The sequence below is a fragment of the Mixophyes fleayi genome, chromosome 3 (assembly GCF_038048845.1).
Source record: "Mixophyes fleayi isolate aMixFle1 chromosome 3, aMixFle1.hap1, whole genome shotgun sequence".
NCBI classification, from domain to species: Eukaryota; Metazoa; Chordata; class Amphibia; order Anura; family Limnodynastidae; genus Mixophyes; species Mixophyes fleayi.
This window is the reverse complement of record NC_134404.1, coordinates 90867270-90893512: the sequence shown is the minus strand read 5'-3', so window position 1 is coordinate 90893512 and position 26243 is coordinate 90867270. Positions and strand designations below refer to the sequence as shown.

Here is a 26243-nt window from a genome sequence, read left to right as displayed (position 1 = left end):
TGCAAGCCATTAACCCCTGCATCCCTGGAATTAAAAAGTCCATGCGATTATACCATCCATCCATCCTGTATTGCAGAAGTTATTGACCCTAAGATTACACATACTTTGCAAACTGATTTGGTGCTTATTAGTTTTTAGATTCACCTCAGAATATTGGACATTATAATATATTATGCAGCAAATAGCAAAAACATTCTTCATAAACTCAATTGTGATGCCAGTTTCCATATATTTAAAAAGGACAGAGAGACACAGGGCACACTCTGATCACTTTGCATTTCATTATTGTTTATTAAAAAAAAATATTAGCCTTTTATTCACATTTGAATTACAGATAAATAGTTCGAAGCGATTTCTATTTAGTTTTTATGATGGATTGCTGTAGACAGAGGGTTGGGCCAGGGATAGGTAAAAGAATACAGGGGTTGGGGTACACGTTGGCACAGAAGAAGTGGTTTGGAGCATCAGAACATGTAACTCCAAGCTCTTGTGAAGCCCATGTATTTCACTGTAACTGAAATTATTTTCTAGTCCACATGTAATGGATGTAGTGATTTCATGTAGTATATATATACAGTGTGATGAATTTATTCCACTGATGCTATATTATTATAATAGATAAACGCTGGATGTGCTGTGATTCCTGACCTTTAATAGAGTGCACTGTGCTGTGATGAATATACTGGTGGTATATTGCAATAGGTATCAGCTGGCAGTGCACATTGCTGACACTCCATGTACCGCACCTGTCAGCCTGCTTTTCAGTGTAATGTTTGTACGCATCTACTTTTCCCAAGTACAATCATCTGGGCTGCATTGTATAAATTATATTAAAATGGGCATAACTCCAGTAAGTTTAGCTCAGGTTATGGCAGTTGGAATATACAGTGAGGAAAGCAGAAATGAGTTGTTTTCATAATGTTGTTAAGATGGCCCTGTAGTCCACTGGAGCTATATTGTGGCTGTGCAGTGATTCCTGACAAGTAGTATACTGTATGATGACTATAGTCCACTGGTGTTATATTGTGGCTGTGCAGTGATTCCTGACAAGTAGTATACTGTATGATAACTATAGTCCACTGGAGCTATATTGTGGCTGTGCAGTGATCCCTGACAAGCAGTACACTGTATGATGACTATAGTCCACTGGTGTTATATTGTGGCTGTGCAGTGATTCCTGACAAGTAGTACACTGTATGATGACTATAGTCCACTGGAGCTATATTGTGGCTGTGCAGTGATTGCTGACAAGTAGTATACTGTATGATGACTATAGTCCACTGGAGCTATATTGTGGCTGTGCAGTGATTCCTGACAAGCAGTACACTGTATGATGACTATAGTACACTGGAGCTATATTGTGGCTGTGCAGTGATCCCTGACAAGCAGTACACTGTATGATGACTATAGTCCACTGGTGTTATATTGTGGCTGTGCAGTGATCCCTAACAAGCAGTACACTGTATGATGACTATAGACCACTGGTGCTATATTGTGGCTATGCAGTGATTTCTGACAAGCAGTATACTGTATGATGACTATAGTCCACTGGTGCTATATTGTGGCTATGCAGTGATCCCTGACAAGCAGTACACTGTATGATGACTATAGTCCACTGGTGCTATATTGTGGCTGTGCAGTGATTCCTGACTGCCCGAGCACTGCTCTGTGTGATGAATGTGTCGCCTACACGTGGAGGTGTGTCAGTGTCCTTCCGCTGCTGGCGGAGGGATCTGCATCGGCATTACAGGGGGAGGGGGGCTACACCCGGGCTCTGCCCTATTTCCTTGGCTTCTCCCGGCTGCCGGAGCTCAGATTATCTCTGGACGTGACGGAGCCGCTTCATCCCCGCTACCGACTACCCTTATCCCTACCCCGGGCTCCCCGCTCTCATCAGCACCGGTACCTTTCGGTCGCCCCTCTCGGTGTCCCCCCCCACTGAAGATGTCCGGCTGGCAGGATTACGTGGATATGCTGATGGCCGATGGCAGCTGCCAGGAGGCCGCCATTGTCGGTTACGTGGACGCCAAATACGTCTGGGCAACAACTCCCGGGGGCTTCTTCCAGACCTTGACGGTAAGAGAGAAGCCCGTAGTAAATGTTAGTGCACCTGCCGCGGGGACCCTGCAGATACCGGGCTCATTAGTATCACCCCATGGTGACTGATGGCTTCATCATGCGGCTATTACATGAGTGCAGTGTCCCTGTCCCATCATTGTGTCATCCATTGTGTATACTGCGATCCGTTATCTCCGCGGCCCGGACCGTTATCTAGCGTAGGATGAGAGGCTGCATCAGGCCGGCCGCAGATTTCACTGACTAAAAGGTTTTAGCGTAGCTCCAAGATACTGTCATGAGATTTACGTATTCGACGTAAGCACCTTTCGTGAATCCCGCCTCCGACACCATGTTCTTCTGCAAGATGGCGTGCTCCCATTGATTTTATCTGTAACACGGGGCCTGTATGATGCGGTAACCCCCAAGGTTTATCTTTGTCTTCAGTAGGCCAAATAACTGTAGTGTCTTTTAATTGCCATTTCAAAAATGAGTTTACCCCTATTAGTAATTGTTGAGAATTGAATGCATAACGTTGAATCATATCTTCAATCCAGAGATGCAATAAAGATTGTGCTGAGCTAGTTCTCCTTTGTACCACATCACATTAGCTGCATTAGATCTTCGGTTGAAAAATGAGAACTTGACCATGATCTCATTGGTGACTTGAGGTCGTTTGTCATTCCTGCACACTAGCTCAATGTGGTGATGTGTTTATTGTTTAGTGCCAGTAATTTAATCAAGGTTACATGTTACAGCAGTGTTAGTGATGCATTTATAAAGCAATATCCTTGGCTAATAACAAAGATGTCTTGGTCACATTGGTAATGACAATTTGCAGGGGTTTTCTTGCGTGTCTACAAAGAGATGATTAGTTAAGTATCTGAGATTGGCCTGTCAGCACCACTTTGTGCCATAGATGGCCAGCCATGTCATACATGAGCTGCTGAAGGCTTTACAGAGCCTTGGACAGCTCATATTACACTGACACTTGCTGTCACTTTTTTTTTTTTCTTTTCATTTGAATGTTTTTTTTTTTTTTTTCAAGACCCGTTTATAAATTTAGTATTTGTCCTAGTCTTGGATTTGACTAATTAGACTTTCTATAGGATATTTTAGGTTTTTTCAGGCGCATGCCTCTTAAAGCACCACTAAAGCTAATATACAAGGTGCTTTGTGTATTCTGGCTTATAATGACTTTCACGGATATGTTATGTTTGGGGTTCTGGTACTTGGGGTCATGGGTAATGATTTTCCCATCCTTGTTGCTTTTAGGCTAATGAAGGATGCACAGTTTGTCCTCTTTGAGGTGGTTGATAGTTTACACTGAGCTTTTACATCTATACCAGTTAATATTTTTATATAGGGCAACTTTTAGCTCAGGATTGATACCTTTAAATATGCTTGTACATTACATGTACATTTAATAGGACTAATTTCCTTAGAATGTTTGACTACAGAGTAAGGAAGGGGATGCCCACAGTTGCCTTCTATGAATGATCTGGCCACAACTTCTGCTTACCACTTAAGATTAGTTGTTTTGTTTTTTTTTTGTTTTTTTTTTCTTATAATGGAATATGTGTTTTCATGTACATCTCTACCAATAGTCTGATCAAATAGTCTTCAAATTGAAGTACTGAATACTTGACAATCATAACTAATTTCAGGAAGTTGAAAGGTAGACATTGAGCTAGAAATACATTTAATGCACTTTTCTAATTTCATTAGGATTCTGAGTGAATGTAACCTCTAGTAGTTTAATGATCTCTTCCTACTGCATGGCTGTAGTTGATTGCAAGAAACAGACACACTTTCAAAAAGCAGCAACTAATGTAACCGCTATCATTTTAAATTGATGAATACAGAATGGTTATGCAAACGTCACAATGACTCCATTTACCGCTCCTCCCTAACAGATGAGACGCATGCACCCAGACACATTGGCAGGGCCTGTTCATTACAGGGTAAGCGGGCCTGGAATGACTCTGCAGTTATTTGGGAGGCCTACCCTCACTTAAAGTCACAGGCAGTTGTTGTTCTGATTTCTCCGTAGCCTTACCTAACAATGCAGAAGCTGACACATGCAAGACTCTAATCTTTGTACCGTTCTGTAACCCTTTATACAAGATGTTGAATATTGCCTTTGTTTCCCAATTTACTACGTGGATTAACTTTTATAAAAACATATATGGGTTTTTAACATACTTTAGTACATTAACTTGCTAGAGTATTGGTGTTTTATGTGCAGGCATTTAGTATCATCTATTAAATATCCTTCCAATCAGAACATTGGGAAGTAGATCATACAGATATTCCAAGTAAGAATCCAGCAGACGCCATGCAATCTTATGTTGTGCTGTAGTGCATTTATAATCCACCTAGGCATAAACGCTAAGTTTCAGACTGTTAGGTTACCCATTACATAATATTACAAAATGTTATAACCTCTACTGCAAGTTTAGAATTTATTGTGATTTCCCCTTTTTTTGTGTTGGTGCTAGAATGTAAGCTCTCGCATACAACCATAATCCAGTCTGTGACACTTCTGGAACAGCAATGTTTTCTTAATCCATAACCAGCATAAAAACAACACTCGCAGGTCTTGTATATGAAGAACTCCAGTGTTTTATTGTAACATAAACTGGGTCACCTAAAATATGGGGCTCCCTATGATCAAAATGCTTTCTTGCTTGTCAAGACCAAAAACTCTGATCTCTGACCTTCCAGCTCCAAGTCAACTAATTGTAACATGTAGAATATATAGTGATTTGTATGAACTTGGACATAATTTGATTACCTCTGTCATCTATAACAGATTTAAACTGTACATTCAGTAAATTAACATAACTAAAATTCAAAGCAGCAAATCTTTGGTAGCATGGTTTGGTCACGTCCTTTGGTAGAAAACAATTTAAAAATAGAAGGATTAGCATGGCAGAAAAATACACATGACTTTTAAATGTTTTTTTTGGCACGCAAATAATGTTACAAGGGCAGACTGGAAGCTATCATATTGTAAGAAAACTTCATTGGTAGTTCTGGTCCGTGGCACTGCTCACACGTCCAGCAACACAAAAACCCCCACCTTTAATGCACATTAATGCATTCAATATACAATGCTACCGTTTTTCATCAATGTAAGGAGATTTTACACTCTGTGCCACTAGTTACAGAGCTCCCATGAATGGCAGCAGATGCGCTGGCAGCGTGGGCCAGATAGTATGCTCTGGTGTGGCCAGCTCTCCACACCGGGACCTCTTTTGTTGTGGCCTGGCTTGGTCAGGTTTTCTACTGGTGCACAGTAATACATTTTGTTTTTAGAAACATAACTTAACCATCCTTGTATTAAATGTTTCACTAACTGACATCCTGTCCCAATTTGACACCCGTTTCTTTGCACAGAGTACCCTTGCGGATGCTTCTTTGGTCACTTGGCTGTGGTTTATAGCAGACATAATATTACAGCAGCTGCGGGTGTGTGTTCTCTTTATTAGACTACGAAGAGCAGCTGCTTTGGACTGTAAGGAATTGAAAGCAGAACAGACCCTTAGCAGGACTGAATGAAGTGGTTGGAATGTGATGATTCGGGAAGGTGTATGGCATTTATAGGGCCCACCCCTACATATATTGCGTGGTTTTGGTTTTTTATAGGAAGCTATAAAATTCTAAGCCATATTTAGCCTGTTCTGAGTTAGTTGGACATAGTCCTTTCAGTGTATGGGATGGTACCTAGTGTAGTATGAAGGGACATATTAAATTTGTATTGCTGTAAATAACTTATGAGTCTCCATGCCATTGAAGGTGGATCCCTTTCAGTATGTTTGTATAGTACCAATTTATACATTCTTTAATGGTCTATTTAATGGGTTTTTTTACATGTCCCCAAATTTTTTTTACAATCCCTGTTTGTTATTTATTAGAAATATTTGTAGACAACAATGGTGCCATTCTGTAGTAAGCAGTACCTGTTTGGTACGCTGAGTGTATCTAATGAACCACTAAAGCTAGGTTAGGTTTTATATTTACATTACCCATTTGGGTATTTTATGTACACTTTGCAGACCACAAAGGTAGATTTGCCCTTAAACCAGATCACGTTTGGCCTAATGTTGCGAACAGGGAACACAATCTTCTTCCCTTCAGGGAGGTCTACAAGAGTGGTTGGACATATTATTCACCAATTTAAAGTGTGATTAGAAAACTGCATATTTTCCCCCAACTAGAAGGAAGGTGGGATCCCATGCCAGAAATCCCTAAAGATTGGGGTATGTTACTACTGTACCAGGGCCTCTCCCTAGTTTGACAATCTAGGAGACGTCAAATTCAGTCATTGTTAGTTGGACAGGGACAATTTGGTTTTTATTAGTTTGTACAAAAATTATTCTACGAGGTTAAATCGGGTTGTATACAATTCAGTTTTCAAGCAATATTTTTAATGGTTTTTAAGCCGGCCAGAAACAAATTGAGCAATGGTCCTGTTGCTCTACCCTCTAGTTGAGTGCCAGGATCGAGCCATGTGTGGCCACCCGAATTGCAAAGAATTTTGTGGTGTTAGTGTACAATTATGCTCAACACGTTCCATGAGAAACCATTGCAGCCCTGGCATTGGCGAGTTGGCATGGGACCACCCACCGTTCTGCTAGAGAGGGTATTGAATAAAATGTTCTTTTGAATGGGAATATCTTTTTAAGAATCAATCTTCTCTGCCTTATTCCGTTGTGTGCTGTTTAAATAATAATTTGTCATAAGAAGACAATAATTGTCTGGGTTTTTTTTTTTTTTGTCTAATTTTTCCTAGCTTGGCTATCTGTTACGGATATGATTATTAATGAGAACACTATCGGTATTTCAATCCTTTTAAACCTAACCAGTAGTTTTTGTACAAAATAGATCTGTGGCCTATGAGGTTGGGGATTCATTCTGAACATTTTTATATTTAAAATTAAGAATTACTTAATTCCCAAACTCTCTTTTCAGACCTAAAGGTAAAATAGTTTGTTTAGCGTTAACCTGAGATTTCAGCTGTCACTCTTAAATCTTTTGGGCAGTATCTTAATGGGATCTGACATAGGTGTTCTAAAACTTAAGTGGACCTGTCCTGGTGTATAAATTGAACCACACACATCCTTGTGGCTAAGCAAGTATGGTAAGCGATCAGTCACTCTGTGTCTGCTGTTAGAAAAGAGGCCTTCTCTCTAACTTAACAACCTGCTGCAGCAGAGTTAAAGAGCCCGGTGGACATAATAAACTATAAAACTCCAAATGTTTCATTTCATATAAATTCAGCTCAGTAATGCACAGTGGCTGATATGTATTAATATCAAATAATAATTGTATTTGTTGTTCAAAAGGGTAATCCACCTTCGCTGACCTTTTCTTGTTGGCCTTGTTGACCTGTAGATACGACTACAGATAAGTCTTGGTCTGTGCATTGAGTATATTGGTAGCAGAAATGAACACAATCTGGCTAGTAAAATAGTATGAAGGTGGACTTTTCCTTTAAAGTGTATCTGGTAAATGGTTTGGAAAATTGTAACCTGAATAGTACAGCCTGCCCCAAAAGAACAGTTAGTGACAAGTACAAGTATCATTAAATCAGAAAATTTATTTTTTATGTTAACATTTATTTATATAGTGCCAGCATACTTCACAGTACTTTACAAATGTGGAGAAAACACCTTAACAAGACCAGACGATTACAAAACAAATGGGTTCTAAAATATAAAAAAGAAAAGTCTAAAACGAATCTCTTGCCTCTGTTTAGTACTTCCTGTGAAAATGCCTTAAGCATTCTTAGTTTCTGTTCGGTCTACTTCCATGCCAAACCATAGTACATTATCCTAGATTTAGTGTGTGTGTGTGTGTGTGTGGCACTTAGACACTCCAGGAAAGAAATTAAGTGGTAGTCAGGACTTCTAAAGAAAAGCTTCAACAAACAAGTGCATTATGCAAATACATAATATGGGCTGTGCTGCATAAATAGAAATGGCAGTGCCTGGTCTACACAACATTTGGGTGGTATATTTACTAAACTGTGGGTTTGAAAAAGTGGAAATGTTGCATATAGCAACCAATCAGATTCTAGTTGTCATTGTGTAGAATGTACTAAATAAATGACGGCTAGAATCTGATTGGTTGCTATAGCCAACATCTCTACCTTTTCAAACCCGCAGTTTAGTAAATATACCCCTTGGTGTGGTACCATTTTTTTATGTGTTCTCAAAAGTAGGACCAGTCATATTTTCAGTGTGATGCACTCACGTCCACCTGGTAAATTTTGTCCGTGTATATCATCAGCCTTTATTTATATAGCGCCAGCAAATTCCATAGTGCTTTACAATTGGGGACAAACCGTAATGGACAATACTGGGTAAAACAGACAGAGGTAAGGCGGCCCTGCTCACATGCTTACAATCTATAGGTCAATGGGAGTCAGCTGCATGAGGTTAAATCTACATACTGCATATTTGTCCAGCCAGATGGCATACAAATCAGGTTTTTTTTTCTCCTTTGCAATGTGATCCAGCCACACAGCAATGTTGGTCTGGGGTCAGAGGGTTGTTGTCTTGTGTGAATTGCGTAAAGGGTGGTAATAGGGTAACCTAGTGAAGTTAAGAGGGTAGTTGAGTAATATGATAAGCTTGTCTGAAGAGGTGGGTTTTTTAGAGAACGCTTGAAGTTTGTAGACCAAAGGAAAGTCTTATTGTGCGAGGGAGGAAATTCAACAGAGTGGGTGCAGCTCAAAAAAAGTCCTGTAACCTTGAATGGGAAGATGTAATGAGTGGGTGAGAGGCGCAGAATGGAGTTGTCCAGTTAAACGATATTTTGAGACAAGTGAGGAGGTGTATGCTGGTGTAGTGTTGTTGATAGCTTTGTATGTTGGTAGAAGAATTTTATATTGGATTCTGTAAAAAAAACAGTCAACCAATGTAGAGACTGACAGTGGCTCAGTAGAGGAAGAATGATTTTCAGGGAAAATCAGTCTGGCCGCTGTGTGCAAAATAGATCATAGGGGTTTAAGTCTGTTTAGGGGGAAGACCAGTAAGGAGGGAATTACAATGCGGGAGATGAGTGCATGAATTAAGGCTTTTGCAGTGTCTTGTGTAAGATATGTACATATTCTTGAAATGTTTTCTAGATGAATGTAACGTGATTTAGATAGTCAATGTGGGGAACAAAAGATAGTTGCAAGTTAAGTATCACACCTAGGCAGCGAGCTTGTGGGGTAGGATTTATGGTCTTGTCAACAGAAATAGAAATGTCGGATAGGTAACTTCTATTAGTGGTTGGGAATAATATTAACTCTGTTTTTCAACGTTTGAGTTGGTGAGAGGACATCCAAGATGAAATAGCAGAAAGACAGTAAAGCGAGACAACGCAGAAGGCGAGCGATCAGGAGACTGATAAATTAGTGTATTATCTGCATAGAGATGATACTGAAATCCAAAGGAGCTTATTCATTTTCCAAGAGAAGTGGTATAGATGAAAAACAGCAGAGGACCTAGTACTGAGCCTTGTGGGACCTTTACTGATAAAGGAAGCGGAGCAGAGGTGGATCCAGAGAAATTAACACTGAAAGAGCGATTAGATAGGTGGGATGAGGACCAGGATAGGACAGTGCCTTCAAGACCTAGGGATTGTAGCGTTTGTATGAGAAGTGGTCATCAATGTCATATGCAGCAGAGAGATCCAAGAGAATAAGACGAGTAATGGCCTTTGTTTTTTAGTGGTGATTAAATCATTGACAACCTTAGTCAATGCAGTCTCTGGAGTGTTGAGAACAAAAGCCTGACTGAAGAGGATCCAATAAGTTTGCGGAAAGGAAGCATGTGAGGCCAGTATAGGCAAGTCTCTAGAAGCTTGGAGGGGCATGGAAGCTGAGAGGGGACTAATTTGGCAGAGTGTTTGGGTCATAATTTTTGTTTTTTCAAAATGGGAGTAAGCACTTCACGCTTGTATAAGGACTGGAAGATACCAGTAGAGAGAGGGAGATTACAGATTTTAGTGGTGGAATGAGGACAGGAGACAGGGATCTACCTATTCGTGAGGGTATAGGATCATGAGTACAGGTGGTAGAGTAGAAATATAAGAGAGTAGATACTTCATCTTCATTTGTGACCTTAAATGAAGAGCGGGTGTCAGAGGGTGCTGGGAAGGAATTGAGCTGATTGCTTGTCAAGAAAGATGATAGGCCTCGCCATACCGTAGAGTGTCTATAGATGGATAGATAGGACACTCTACGGCAGGCCTGTCCAACTTGCGGCCCTCCAGATGTTGTGAAACTACAAGTCCCAGCATGCCCTTCCAGCTATCAACAGGTTGTCTACTGGCAAAGCATGCCGGGGCTTGTAGTTTCACAACATCTGAAGGGCCACAGGTTGGACAGGCCTGCTCTACGGAGTGAAGAGGCCTATACCCCATCTTGCACATTAGAAGCGGTGTTGTCCCCAGCACCTATTTCCTGGATGCTCCTCCAAGCTCTTGAAGCCCAACCGAGCCCTATTATAATAATAATAATAATAATAATAATAATAATATTATTTATTTATTTATAGGGCGCCACTAGGTGTCCGTAGCGCCGTACACGGACAAACGAATTACAATACAAGGTGAGAGTACAGTAAGCACAGTAACTCAGTAAGCTCAATGCACAGCTAGAGAGGGCGGTGGGATGGGGAGAGGGGAAGGTCCGCATATGACGGAGCCCAAGAGGGAGGGACCATTGTTTCTCCTATTAGAACAGGCACTATGTGAGCACTACAGACAGCAGTGTGTTGGACTACTGACCACAGTCTGACCAGTGCTGGCAGGTGTGGCCAACAACCTTTAAGATTTTTCATTATTATTGCAAAGTATTACAAGTGCCCCCACCCAGCTGCTTCTTAATGCCACCTGTCTGGCAATATTTTCTGGGGAAATCAATGATATTTATTTATGCTAGATAAAGCGGCATGGCAGCTCCATTTCTTAAATCCTGTAGGTGGGAAAGTGGAGAGGCGTCCTGTACAGAATATTGTATTCATATATACATTTATTTTGCAGATGTGAGAGATGCATGTGTTTCTTTATGAACTTGGAACTAACAAAGTGGCCAGTGAACCCAGTATGGACATAATTCTATTTCCTGATAGCACATATTTCCTGTTTTTTTGCCATTTATCCTTGACACTAAACGTTTTATATAATTCTTCCTAATACTTTTTATGTTTATATTGAATACAGCATACAAATATTGTAATATGAAGTGTCTAATATTAGGATTGTTCTTCTCTCATCCATAGCAACTAAATGTACACGTTACTTAGCTGCCAAGTATGAGCATTTTACAGTGACAGTGTTTAGCATTGCTGCCTCAATCCTATATGTGTGCTTTTACTCGGGCGGGCCATAGTCAGTTGGCAGGGTAATTGGCTTTTGGCCCAACTGTGTCGTGTTCATCTGTGGTAGGGAAACTGGATAAGTTCTACTGGAGCAAGGACTAAACAAACTCTGTATAGTGCTGCAGAAAATGTTGGTGCTAAATCTATAAATGATGATTAAATTGCTTTCAGTTAGAGATGCTCACTAACCCCCGTGAACTGTTTTTGGATCTGGATTAGCTTTGTGTTTTGGTTTTGGCAAAATCGCGCTTGTTTGGTTTTGGATTTTTTAGAAAAAAAATCCTAAAATATACTAAAATCACATAATTTTGCACCTTTTTTTGTTCCTACATTATTATTAACCTCAATAACACTAATTTTGATTGATTTGCAGTCTATTTTGACCACCTCACAGATCACAATATAATTTTCATACACTTTTGGACACATACTGCAGCGACCTGGATGGATGATAAGCGACAGAGCAATGACTCACACACGGCAGTTCCTAGCACATCTAGGACACATTGGCACACAGCAGTGGCAGAAAATAAAAAAGGGGGGTCTGCCCTTCCTCCGTTATGCTGTATCTTTAAAAAGGAATCCAAAGCTCGTGAGATCCGGCGACTTAACAATGACCTTTTGCCTCGTGTTCAATTCCGAGAGCGCGCAACAGTACCGAGCCGGCTCAGCTCTGTACTCGGATCTGCTAAGTTCGGGTGTCTTCGGTTCTCGGGGAAACAAGCCTGAGCATCTCTACTTTCAGTGCACCAACACTAGACAGTCATGGAATGAGATGACTACAGCTCTCGTGACATTACAACACTAGGTTCCTATGTTTTTAAGGATGGGTTGGATTCATTTTGCCAAGCTGCGTAAAGTATGGAAAGGGTTTGGTTTGCATAAATTGTGTGCTACTCTGGATAGGAGAGTCGGTGACCTGTGCAGTAAATGTTTCATGCCAAGACTTGGCCTAACATGCCCACTTGATAAATGTGGTACACTATTAAAATCAGTAGGCTCCTGAAGTAAAATGAACTCCTTTCTAGATTGTAACATGTGCCTATTGCAAATTAGGTTTCTTCTTTTAACATTGATGATGTCCATCCATTCTATAGCATCTGAAGGAGGAAATCACAATGTAGTGTATTTGCGCTGGCTTAAAGAAAATAATTCCGACGGCGAGAATTAAAATATGGAAGTGGACCAGGCTCTGTAGCAGCTATTATCTAAGCTTATACTTGCACAAGGGATGGAAAATCAAGCCCCTCACTGATGACTAGAAAGTGACCTTTAGATAGGGTTATGAGGGCACAACTTGCGGATCCATGGAATATGCTGGATTTTGTGATCCGCTGGAAAGGCTGACTGGGGTGCGGTCCAGGAATAAACCTTGCAGACACAAAGGAGAGACAGGCCTCTGCTGTTCTGCTATTTTGTATATATTTTTTTTTTTATTAATACAATCAATAGACTAACCACATTTTTCTCTGGTGATTTAACGGTTGCTTAAGAGTTTATGTTTAGAGTTCATGTACTGTTTTCAGTTTGACAGTTTGTGTCTCACTGGTGGATCTGCATATTACATTGGTTAACTTTCCCCAAAATTCAGTTCCATGCCCATTCTTCTATCCAGATAGGGAGAGGACGCATACACAACCTTTTTCTATTTCTGTCACGGTGGGTTCTTTCTGTGGTATATGTGAGATGCAGCTAAATGAGCAATTTAGTCTGTGCAAATGTTTCATGTTTCAGTCAAGTTTAGATTCTTCTATGAATCCTTCTCTCCCCCTAATTCCAGTTGTTCAAGTTGCATGTGCATCATTAAGAGAGGTCTGAAGTCTTAACAATTATCTGTATTTCTTTATGAAAGATGTTCCCAGTGTTTGGTTTTTCGTTTTTTTTGTTTTTTGTTTTTTTTGTAATGCAGACTTTGGCACTAGCTATCTTATTACTTTAAAGCTTTTGCTTGTTGTCTGCTGGAAAGAGATTGGCATTCAGTAAATGATGTTTCCTCAAGGGACTTTATTTTGGAAGCTATACAACCTGCTGTGTTCTACTGTGGTTGCTCTGGGAAATGGCTCCTTCTATGCAATTTTGGTGTGCTTATTGCTCTGCCTTCCACACCACGTGCTAGCTCATAGGCAACGCTTATTGCTCTGCCGTCCACACCCTGTGCTAGCTCATAGGCAACACTTATTGCTCTGCAGTCCACACCACGTGCTAGCTCATAGGCAACGCTTGTTGCTTGAGCACACTATTAAGTGCACTAGCCTGCTGAAGCACTTGGTAATTGCTGCTCAAACGCTGTGCAATCACCTGTGAGGAATTGTCCATGAGACAGTGGGGTTTTTATTTATTGTGTCAATATGGATTACCCAGAATAAGCTTGAACAGTCCTCATGTATACATTTACCGCAACTGGTTTTAATGTCCTTTCCACCAGTTTGAATCTGTGAATTTGTGCACAGGTGGTTAGTCCCCAAAATGTGCAAGGTCTATTAGTTTCAGGATCCTATAACTGCATCAGAACTTGTGTATACATCTTGTTGAAGAATCTGGTAGATTAAGCTTATGTATAACCCTAGTTTGAACTAATTGCTTGGAAGTAACTATGGGCAGTGACTGTTTTCTCCTGACACAGCCTCTCCCTGGCATTCCGGTCAGAAGGTGTGCAGGGTAACACAAGTCTCCTGCGCTCCTTGCAATCACTGTAGGGGGGGGGCTATTAATCCTTCCCCTATTCAATTTTTTTGGTGGATGTTGGTGGTGAGGTACCTGCCTCAGCAGCAGAACGAAACACAAAGACTTGTATTGTGTGCTGAATTTCACTTTTTGAGATTTGTCCAGTCTGCATGAACCATAACACTTCTCTTCTGAAATAAGATTATTTTACTTTGTATAGTTGCAGCATGTGTGCCACTTAAAAAAAAAAAAAAGTGGCCCACATGCTGCAACTATATAAAGTAATGAAAAAAAAATCATTAGTTTGTTCTGCTCTTGGATTGTCAAGTAAATGTGGAATTAAAATATTTTGCTTGGAATGAAGTACCGTATTCATATTTAAAACCATCCTCTGCCCCCCCCCCCCCCCCACACACACAGCTCACCTTTCTCCTGTATTACTTCATGCATTGTGTGTCAATACTCTTTCCTCGGTTTTGTGACTGCAGGTACAGTCACACAGGGCTGTGGTTTTGTTGATAACCGGCCAAGTATGGTGACTTGGTCAGTCTTCTTGATGCTATGGCGTGTCCGTGTCTTTGGTTTAATTTGGTTCAGTCGTCTCCAGTAAGCCTTCTAATGGAGGAGAATGATTTTAAGGAAATATTAATGATCTTTCTGAGCTTGTCTCTGTCTGAATTTGTATGATTATGACTTTTGTTTGGTAATTGTTAAAAAGGCTCAATTCATGTGTATGCTTTCAGAGTTTAGTTGGGTGTGGAATATTTCTGAATGTAACTAATTGAAAAGGTTTTTGATTGGACAGCTAGTAGCAAACATGGAATAGAATCTGACTCCATTGGTTTTGTGCTTAGCAGATTTATTAGGCATTTGTTGGGACATTTGTAAGAACTAATGTGCAGAAAAAGTTTTTGTAACCAATAGCAACAAATCAAGTTCTAGCTGATCTTTGAGAGTAATCCTTGCCAATAGTCATGGGGGGGAAACTCTTCCTATATTTTACAAAGCTACTATATGACATTAATGTATTAAAGGCTGTGGTATAATATACATAAAATAATTCCAGCATCTATTTCCCAGGTGCTCCGCCCGGCTGGTTTTACTTGCCACCCGGCTCTTGGAGCTCAACAAAGCCCTATTATAATAAAATAAACCATTGTTTCTCCTATTAGAAGAGGTACTATGTGAGCACTACAGACAGTAGTGTTAGATCACTGACCACCAGTCTGACCAGTCCTGGCAGGTGTGAGCAATAACCTCCAACATTTTTCACTATTGCAAATTATTACTGCCCCCACCGATTGCTTCTTAATGCCACCCAGCTGGCAAAACTTGTACATGTATAATGTGTGGACATATACAGGGACAGTGATGTCGCAGCAGCTCAACAGACTGGAGTTTTATCCTAGCGGATCCCTTTACCACGTGGTCCTAAACGTGTAGAAAGGCCTTCAGCTGCCGGTAATGGAGTGGGGAGGTAATGCTTAACTTTACTTTCCACTGCAGCACGGTCATAAAATGAACATTGAATAATGTTTTTCCTTCCTGCTTAATATTGAAAAAATCTAATTTGTGTTGTGGATCTTAAATCATATTTTAATTTTTATTTTTTTTTGTAAATAACTATGCAAGCTAGAAACTGACATGCCATTTATTTAATCCTGCACAGTCCCAAAATGACTGCACAAAGGAGTTAAGCAAAACAGCTAACCTTGATAATTATTAGTATGAACTATATTCATTTCATAATTTACATATGACCAGGGTCACTATTAGACCTGTGTAATACAGCAACACAATTTTAAGAAACATTAAAACCATTTTGTATACCCCAATATGTTTTGGGTGTATTTTGATATAGACTTTTTAAAGTCTGCTGTGAAATGGTAGAAACCTCCTTCCCTAGAAGTCGAAAGTGTCTACTTTGTTCCAAGTATCTGACGAGATGTTTTATGTAGAGCAGGTTTTTTTATTTTTGAGGTTTGCGGCCTGTAAAGACGCAGTCGTAGGTAGCCCAAATAGATTTATAAGATCTTGTGTAGAATAAAACACTGTATCCACAGTATAGTAAGTGATTAGATAAAAAGCTTTGTATGATGGTGAGGTCTGTGTATTTGGTTTTTTATAGGGTCTATTGGCATATTATACATTGTAAAGAGGCTCTCTAGAAGCCCTATAACACTTCTAATGTCTTGTCTATGTGCTATGACGTGGGCACTTCTGCTATACAGCATTTAAAAAAATATGTGAAGGTATTTTCTTGTGTAAAAATGTAGTGTCTACTGTGCCACTGCAGTACTAACGTGGAGTCAGGGAGGTGGTCGCAAAAAGTAAGGCTGTAATGTGGAATATTGCTTTGTCTAGTTGCTGTACCTTTAAGTGAGCCTAGTTACTAATATGAATTATATAAAATCTTTTCAGGCAGCCTTAATGAGGAAATTATAATAATGTGGTAATAATGTCTGTGTATGGTTGTAGTTAAATGTTGGCACTGCATAAAGATGTATGCACGATGTGGCATGAGTACGTCCATAACTATTCAGCTATATATGGTTGCGGTGGAAAAAGCATCTCAACAGTTTATGAAGTTTTTACGAAGGCAAATAAGAGCCACAAAAAGCATTGTAGGACCACATCCGGGTGTGTATGTGTGTGTATCTCTAGCTCCCTTTCTCGACAACTTGTCATGCCTTTTACCACTATAGTGTGCAAAATTGTGTGTGTGTGTGTGGGGGGGGGGGGGGGGTTATTACAGGTATTTGCATTTCTCTCCAGTATAGCGAGAAGTGTATCTATATCTGGCCCTGACTGGCTAATGCAGATCAGTATGGATCAGTTTGGTAAATAACTTGAGCGTTTCTCCTCTGCGTGCTGTCACATGTGACAAACTAGGTGTGAAAGGAACAAGAGAGTGAGAGTTAAGGAATTGTAAGGGAAGCCAAAGGTTGTAAGGGAAGCGAGCTTAAATGGCACCAACATAGTGTACAATTTGAGGGAAGTAAACTGATCTGGTGATACGTAGAAAACTAGTGTCCGTGTGTGTATACTGTCTCCATTAAGCCCAGGTCCATCCAATCGTTTATCAGAATTATTGCTCTTTCAATCTCCTTCTCATCACGATCGCCATCCTGTCATTCTTATTATTATAATCACCCAGACCCCTTCATCATCAACCCCAATACTCCATTATAAACCCCTGCACCATCATTAAGCTCTCCATTCTGTATCATTAACTCCCTCCATCATTTACCTCATATTTTATTAGTCCCTGACCCTCACTTGACTCTGTGCTTTCGCATTTATTCCAGGATAGCTGATAATATTCAGTGGGGACTGATGTATGAACTTGCTCCTGCATAAGTAGAGGCCCTGATCTGTGTTCTGTTGCCCTCTGAGCAAGTTTAATTTTGAAAATCCAGAATGCCGGATTCAGGACATAAGATATGTCTCACTCTCTGTGCTGAGCCCTCCTCTCTCCTCCACACTGAGGGAATCTGGCATATAGAGGAAGCTGGCATGGAAGAGAATATACCAGAGTTTGGATTCCCAGTTGGCATAAACCCTTGTTTCTCAGCCAGTGGGACTTCCAAGGAGTACTCCAATTCAAGGGGTACTTCCACCTGTTACATTGTACATCTTAGTTTATTAAATTGAATAAAATTCTATTGAAAACAAATTAGCATAAAAATGACGGATGGTGACAGTAACTGTAAAAGTAAAGTGTGTGTTTGTGTTTCATGTAGCACCAGTGGTTATATACCCTACGTCCTCCTGCAGTGTTCATTCAGAGTACCAGTGGCAGCCATGGGTACATGTCTTCTGTAATTCCTCATTTTGCTGCTGTCAAGTGCCTGTCTCTTACATTGTGTGTTTTGAAGTTTTCTATTTAGAGATTAACCTCCTTTTTCGTTTTGTCTTTACACTCAAGCCTGTAGAAATTGATGTGCTGATAGGAAAGGATAGAGAAGGATTCTTCACTAATGGTCTAACTGTTGGCGGAAAGAAATGCTCGGTTATCAGAGACAGCCTGTATATTGAAAACGATAACACGATGGACATCAGGACAAAAAGTCAAGGCGGAGAACCTACATACAACATTTCTTTAGGCAAAGCTGTCAGAGGTAGGACCTATTTTGATTGACCCATCTTAAAAGTGGTTCTTTAAAACGTTATCTCTTAGGTTTGCTGAAGTGTAAGTAACGCTGCATTAATATATCTGTCTGCTTCTTATGGTGTGTTTTGATGAGCTCTGGTTTTCAGGACCGTGGTGTGTATTACTCATTATACTTCATTAGGGGAGTCTGGCCACTTGTGCATCAGCTTACTAATGAGAGCCTTAAACCCACCTGCCAAACTGTTTAGTTTATTGTTAGAGGGGGTCCCTGGGCCACTTGACCAAGCTGACCAATCTCTTCAGTGATTTGTTCTTTCTGACTTTAAAAGTGTGCTGTGCTCATGAAGCTCATGGAGTGTAATACACTGAATTTTACTGAAATTGCTATCATTCCCAGATTAACATTTATTTATATAGCGCCAGCATATTCCATAGCACTGGACAATTGGGAACAAACACCGCAATAAAACAAGACTGGGTATTATAGACAGAGAGGTAAGCTGTCCTGTTAATACCAGTCAAGATTCTACTTACACTCAGAATTAATAGCTATATCCTGAGGCATCAGGTTTTAATTGAATTCAGTAATTTGTATTACACTATGCATTTTATTTATTTTTTCTTGTATACTTTTTATGATATCAAATTAAAGATAATTTCCAATAGCCATTAGGTTTACTTCACCGTCATACACAGTTTTCACTCTGAGGTTTAATGATTCATCAAACAGTAATTGAAAACTTTGACTCCTTATATCCATCCTTAATATCTTACTACTTGTTACAGTGGTTGTGCACTTGGGACAATGAACCTCTTTAGCAACCCTGCCTCTCACCCTGTGGCTTTCAAACTATCCATTGAATGTTTCCAATGAATGCGGCACCTGATTGGATATGAGCAGTGACCAATCAGGTGCTTCATGTCATAAACATGCTTCAAGCAAGGACAGTTTAGTCTTCCCGCATTGACCGCTCCTCTCCCTGCTGTTTAATATGAAAGTATGGCAAATGATTGCAAGTCTTGTTTGGGGGATCCCAAAAGAGGCACTACATAATGGGGATGTGGGGCACTCGCATCCTTTAATAAATAGTGTCCAATGTATCTGGCTACTAAAATAATAAAAAATTATTTTCATTTTAAAATAATAGTTTCAGCAGCTTAGTTGAATGATGAAAATACTGTCTACATATGCATGGCAATAAGAAATCAGCATATGCAGTTTTAGTAAAAAGATATTATGTTAATGTCCTTGCAGTATTACTTCAGAACCAAGTGCTTTCAAGTAAACAGATGTACGAAGCAATCCGTGGTTGGGCTGTCAGTACAAAAGCGGCCTTGTGCTGTGAGAGGCACCATAGTGCTAGAGCTTGTAGAGGTACAATACATCAGCAGATGCCACGAACGTAACTAGCTAGTTCACTTCTCAAGTGTGTGCAAAAACACAGCAGCTGCTTTATTCCTTTTTTGTTTTTTCTTTAAGCACAATAAATGTCTTTGTTTAATTCTAAAATTAAATACCAACATGTAAAATGTAAAGGTCATGTTCCCTTTGTTTCTGCAGGCTGTCATTAAATCTTCTGTTAAATGTGGTAACTCTATAATGTCTAAGACAAAGAGAAGCAATTTTTACGCCACACTCCTAGGGATGTACAAAGCCGTCATGAGGTTTAGATCTGTTTCACAACGTTGGAATATATTTAAAGGGATAGTCCCCAAATGTGCCCTCCAAGCTATGCACACACTGGCATTTGCACTGTTTTTTCTCTTCTCTTCCCTTTTTTTTTTTTTTTTCTCTTTTCTCCAAGTGACAGAACGAGGTATCTTGTTTTTTGTCCGACCCATGTAGAAACTAAACTGCAAGGGTCAGAGAAACTTGTCTGCCAGTGACCACAAGGGGCAGTGTTAGCAGCTATTTGCTGATGGGCTACCTTGTCTGGGATTGTCACAAGTAGCCGATTCACAGGCTGATTTCTGGGACACACAAGTTCATTTACTAATCTTGATGTAAGTTTCTTGTTTTCACTTAACGACGGCAGCCAATCAACAGCAAGTGTCTAATTTGCTATGGTCTATACATTTTGCACCTATATTCACTGTTTGTAAATGAGCCTGTGTGGATTTGGAGAAAGTAGAATAATACTGTGATGGCTTACATGTGTTTTCTTTGTGGCTTAGTACCTTAACTCCTCCACTGCCTTCACTCTTGTATAGGTATGCTTATAAGGGCAGTTAACTAGCCTGTTGGTGGTAATTGTCCACTGAATTACAGATAGTAGGTCCATAGCAGTAAGAAGGGGGTATGCCATGCTGCATAACTGATATTTTAGGGATAGCCTAAAGCTCTATACATTGCGTTGGCCTATGAACACAGTTGTAGTAGAAACGCAGACCTCTCCATTGAAATACTTGGCCAGCACTGTTATACACAGATGCTAAATATATTCCGCTACTTTCTGTATCGCATGCTCCCCTCACCTCAAGCTCATTTGAACAGAGTTTTTTTTACCTTCTGTTTCATGTTCTTATATATACTTGTATGTCATGATATCCTCAGTATACAGTGCTTCATAAGTATAGGCTAATCTATGTAACTTACTATCAAGGATTGCATAGTGAAACTAGCAGCTGCAACATAGAAGCACATATCTCTCAAGATGACACATGGGAGACTTTTTAGCATTTATGTCTTGCTGTCCAAATTTTATGAAGAGGTCTCATTTCTACTACAACTGTGTTCAGTGTTCTCCCCAGAAAAGTTTGCCAGCCGTGGCATTAAGAAGCAGCCAGATTTGGCAATTGTAAAACAGAAAGAAATTAAATGTTGGAGATTACCCACATCTGCCAGGACTGATCAGACTGGTTGTCAGTGGTCTAACACACTTCTGGCTGTAGTGTAGATCCATAGTGCCAGTGGCGGATCCCTGGCAGGGGCTTGCTGCCGGCGACTGTGCAGGTCCGTTCGGCAGCGACTGGCAGGGACAGTGTGCTGCCCGGCTGCTCTGATTGTGTTTAAAACACAATCAGACCGGCTGGGCAGCACACTGTCAAATAGGGGACGGGGCCTAAATAATAATCATCATCACCACTTTATTTATATAGCGCCACTGATTCCGCAGCGCTGTACAGAGAACTCATTCACATCAGTCCCTGCCCCATTGGAGCTTACAGTCTAAATTCCCTAACATACACACACATACAGACACAGACAGAGACTAAGGTCAATTTTGATAGCAGCCAATTAACCTACTGGTATGTTTTTGTAGTGTGGGTGGAAACCGGAGCGCCCGGTGGAAACCCACGCAAACACGGGGAGAACATACAAACTCCACACAGATAAGGCCATGGTCTCCCCCCCCTAAATCGCCCCGGGTAGAACCATTTTCTAGATCCGCCCCTGCATAGTGCCTCTTCTAATAGAATAAACCATTTTTTTTCTCCTATTATAATAGGGCTTTGTTGGGCTCAAAGAGCCGGGTGGCAAATAAAACCAGCCGGGCGGAGCACCTGGGAAATAGGTGCTGGGGAGAACACTGTGTTCAGTCAGTGTGTTTGGTGCTTTTCAGGAAACTGAGGGCCAGAAAATATGCCCCGAGGACCACCAGTTGGATAGCTATGGTATACCCCATGTATAACCTGGGGGCCTTGTTTAAGACTGGCTTCAATTAGAGAAAATACTGCAAATGTATTTATGCACAGAAAAATCTCTCTATTTTCAGCTACTTGTATTAAACTAAAACTGTTACTGTATAAAGCCGTAAAAGTGTACACTTGTAACACTATGTCTCTCTTCTCTTTCAGTCTTGGTCTTTGCAATGGGGAAGGAAGGAGTCCATGGAGGTGGCTTGAATAAGAAGGCATTCGCAATGGCAAAATATTTGAGAGATATGGGATTCTAGGTGTTAGGCCAACTCACATTCTAGGGGGTAAAAAAACAATTGCTACTAAACTTTCCTGTCTGAACAAAGCATTCTTTTAACTGGAAATTTTATTAGCAATAACAGGGGTGATGGGGATGAACCTGTGTCTCCTTTGTATCCCTATTTTGGTGGGGAAAGGTGTCCATTTTATTTTTTATTTTATTTCTTTCCCCCCTAAATTTTTGTTCTTTGTGTTTTCAAGCAATTGGTTTATCATGGCAACTTGTGTCCACAATAGGACAACCCAACAAGATGTTCTGTTGACTGCTTTCACCCTCACCGGCTTCCCTGAGCCGCGGTTCCTGCCAGCACTTGCTTTGTCTCTTGTTTGCATTCATGTCAATCTACCAGACTGTAGATGGTAGTTACAATATGTCTTTCATTTTCCCATAATCCTCTTGTTAATGTGTGATTATACTTCTGCATCTCCCACTGTAGTCCCGTAATTTGAAATGTGTGGCTTTTTAAAAGTGTTTTTGTGCATAGACTGGTAATCCATTTTGTTGGTAATACCAAGTGTCTGATCCTTTGTTGCACATTGCATTTGGGAATCATTCAATAAAAGTGGGCTTTTGTTTTGTTTTTTTAGGTCCAATTCTAAAAACGCTACTCTAGTATCGAATGTAAACTCTGCCACAAACTGTACCTCAACTAAAGTAGCTTCAGTCCTTTCTCTGATAAATTACCAGGTACTTGGCTGTTTTATAAAACCGTTTGCTGATGTACGTTGGCATTGTACTTTGAACTCCGTTTTGCCATGAGCCTGTTTTGTGCTGTTCTGCTACCAGCAATAGGAATTCAGCAAGTGTTAGTTGTCTTGCAGCAAGTCTGGGCTTAGTATAAAAGTAGAGGCCTAGCAACTTAAGTCAGCAGGACTGCAGCAAGGCATGGGTGAAAGATAGTGGCAGTGCACAGAGAAACACTAATGCAGATTTGTACAACCACTGGACTGATGCCTTTTTGAGTGGTATGAGCACATACACAGCTCAACTTAGTCTTCCTTTGCTCAGACACAGGTGGAAATACCTACATAGAACACTAAATTCTAGCTTCACATTCACACTACTTTATTGGTTCTCTTAAAGCAATGTCTTTGGTGTCTTAATTACCAATCCCTCCTGCAATCATGACTGCAGAATACAGTGCCACAAGGTTATTGGTTTGGCATTGATCTGTAGTGAAAGTTTGGAAGGATGCGCTTCTGCGTTTTCAGTGCAATAAAATCGTTATACCTTCCCCTCTCCCCCACACTAGAGTTTATGCCAAATATTTTTTTTTTAAGCCGTATTTAAGCCATTTGATAACATGTATTCCTTTTGCCAGGGTAAAGATGGGGAAAATCATCCTATAATTATAAAAAATCTATTTAAAAAATCTTACACCCAGCATTGCAGCAGAATGGTTTTACATCTGCCGGAGTGGAAATAAGAATTGGTACAGGAAACGCCAATTAATGGGGTTCTTTGTTCTATACCTTTAACTCTTAAGAGGTGATGTTGGGGGTATGTCTATAATGTATTTCTCTCAGTGGATCTGTAACTGTAATCATTTGAGAATTCTTAACATGATGGGTAACAATCCATACTACAAATGTTAATCTACAATCTGGTCTCTTCTCCTTCTATAAATATCCATATTACTGTGGCGAATTTAAGGCAAATGACAGTGTTGTCTTTCTTGTCTGCCACAAACGTGAACTCTAAAAAAAAAAAAATGTACACTAGGGTATATGACCAGTCAAACTCTAGGAGATTCTTTATATAGTTACAAACAAGCTACAAGCCACATTTGTGCTACGCAATGCAGAGAACACTAGTGGTAACATGAAGTCCTTCGTTTTTGAAGGGGCCGTTAACACAGGCTCTTGGTCAGCTCTAGATGGTTAGTGGGTAATATCACGATTAGATCACCCCAATAATAATGTACACTGTTGTGGTATATTTTTATTCATAGGACCAATTGCAACTGCATATTTCCCAAGCATGTAAAGGCTTGATGTATCTTTAAAGTGGACCTGTCTCCTAGACCACGTGGAGGCTGCCATTTTGTTTTTGGCTTAACCAATATTTCATGTTTCAGTTCCCCAGGAGCTGGTGGCATAGTTGAGCTGGGAAGCACAATGCACCTTCAGTTCCTGCTGAATGTATAGATTGGTAGTTTAGCCGTGGCAGCCTCCACTTTGTGTACAAGACTGGTCAACTTCAGGGAGGTAACTACCACCTTCAGTCTTGTGAGGCTCTTCCATTGACAGTTTTGAGAATGATGACATTGCTGCTGGGTTAGCTCTATAGTTTTCAGGGGGGTTGTAGTTTGCAATAGTTCTGCTGACAAACATTAACACCTTAAAATCATTGTGGAAACCTTGCTGCAGAAACGGTTCAGTACATTTCTTTGTATTATTTCAAATATGTATAACCTGGTTGTCAGTTAAAAAGAAAAATGCTACTCACTGTTTATTTTAATAAAAGAAACACGATTTGTACTAAAGAATAGTAGATGGCATTCTTTAGAATGAACCTGGCTGTATTTGTGATAGTTTCATATGAATTCTGTGCCATATGACAAACAAAGCTGTGAGATGGGTTTTAACTGACATAAAGGTCCTACTTCCTCTGGAATGGCACTTCTGTAAAAACATTTTAGTATTTTGCTTCTGTTATGTCTTGTGTATCATGTAAAACAAAAAAAAACTGTAAACATTCTTGTTAATTAGTCCATTTCTTTCCCTGCACTTTTGTTACATCTGGGATACGGTCTAACTCATCTGATTTAATATGCATTTAAAAAAAATGCCATAAACTATTAAAACACCTTGTTTACAGACAGATGAAATTAAATTTATTCCAACCAAACATTGAGTTGTGTCATTGTTTTGGGTGGGATATGAAGGGAACAGACGTTCATAAACTTGTGGCTATAAAAAGAACTGATGAGGAATTGGCAAGTTGTGGACGCGCTAGGTAATGACATTAAAACCCTGTCTCGTATGGTAAGAGTTGGATTTCCAAATAGAGGTTTTTCTGTAATTTATAGAACCATGCCTCAAACAAATGAGGAGAATGCAGCAGGACATTTATCAGTGCAGAGGTGTTTTATGTATGGTAAATTGCAGAAAACCAGCAATACAGACAATACCCCCCCCCCCCTCCAGAATAACCATTTTATTCTATAGGTAGATATATTTACTTGCTGCCACTTTTGACAATCTCCTATTTAAACTGGTTTCTTTTTAGTAGAGCCTCTCACAAAGAGATTACATACAAATCTTGAACTATCGCCCTGAATAGTTTAAACAAATGGTAACATCTATTTAACAAGTGTGTGCAAAATAACATTAAAATGTCAAATGGAGAATAAATGATGGTGTGTTTTAATTGATATATACATTCACACAAACCATTTTAATCTTTTTTATGTAGATTTTTCAATGTGTAAAGGTGCTAATACTCTGAAATTCTAACAGCTAATTAAGCCATGTTTTGACCTGGTTGGCTGCAGTTTGCTATGTTTAGAGGCGCAAAATACTGATCTTGTTCTACATCTATCTGATAGGGAGCGAACAGGTGTTGAAGTCATCCAATCGCATCTACCATCCATCACATTCATCTGACCATATAAGCTCTTTGTCTTAAGATAAGGTAGATCCACCTGGCCATACACCTCTCGAATCAGCCCGTATATGTCCATCTTAAGACTAGACTGTCCTAAGCATACAAACTGGGAAGGGAGAGAAAAATGTAAAGTTTGGGGAGCAAATGTTAATAATGCTCAACTTTTAGGAGAAATTCTGATCCAAATTCTAACTGGATTGCACAATTTCCCTTCTCTTCAAAGATTTGTCCCTTTTAAGGTAAAGTCGTAGTACTTCCTGCTTCTGGGAGCACATACTGAGTGGTTCTTACCTCTTGGATCGCACATCCCAAAATCTATCGCAGACTAAAATGTACCTAAACACCCTGTTTCTCAATTGACTTTTTCAGTTGACCCACGTTCAGTAGATTTTAGAATTAAATATAGTTGACCTGTAATAACTATTGAAATAGTACAGCGTATGGTCTCATCTGATTTCAATTTGTGTATTCCCAAATATTAGGATAAATTTTAAGGTTGGAT

At 39.9% G+C, this 26243-nt stretch overlaps 1 protein-coding gene across 1 annotated transcript; it reads left to right on the top strand.

Annotated features, from left to right (window-relative positions):
- Positions 1 to 1732: 1732 nt before the first annotated feature.
- PFN2 (profilin 2) lies at positions 1733 to 24982 on the top strand. Its single transcript, XM_075201958.1, has 3 exons — positions 1733 to 2076; positions 18028 to 18220; positions 22012 to 24982. Exons 1-3 carry the CDS (start codon positions 1945 to 1947, stop codon positions 22107 to 22109), a joined length of 423 nt encoding a protein of 140 aa, XP_075058059.1. The 5' UTR covers positions 1733 to 1944; the 3' UTR covers positions 22110 to 24982.
- Positions 24983 to 26243: the final 1261 nt, after the last annotated feature.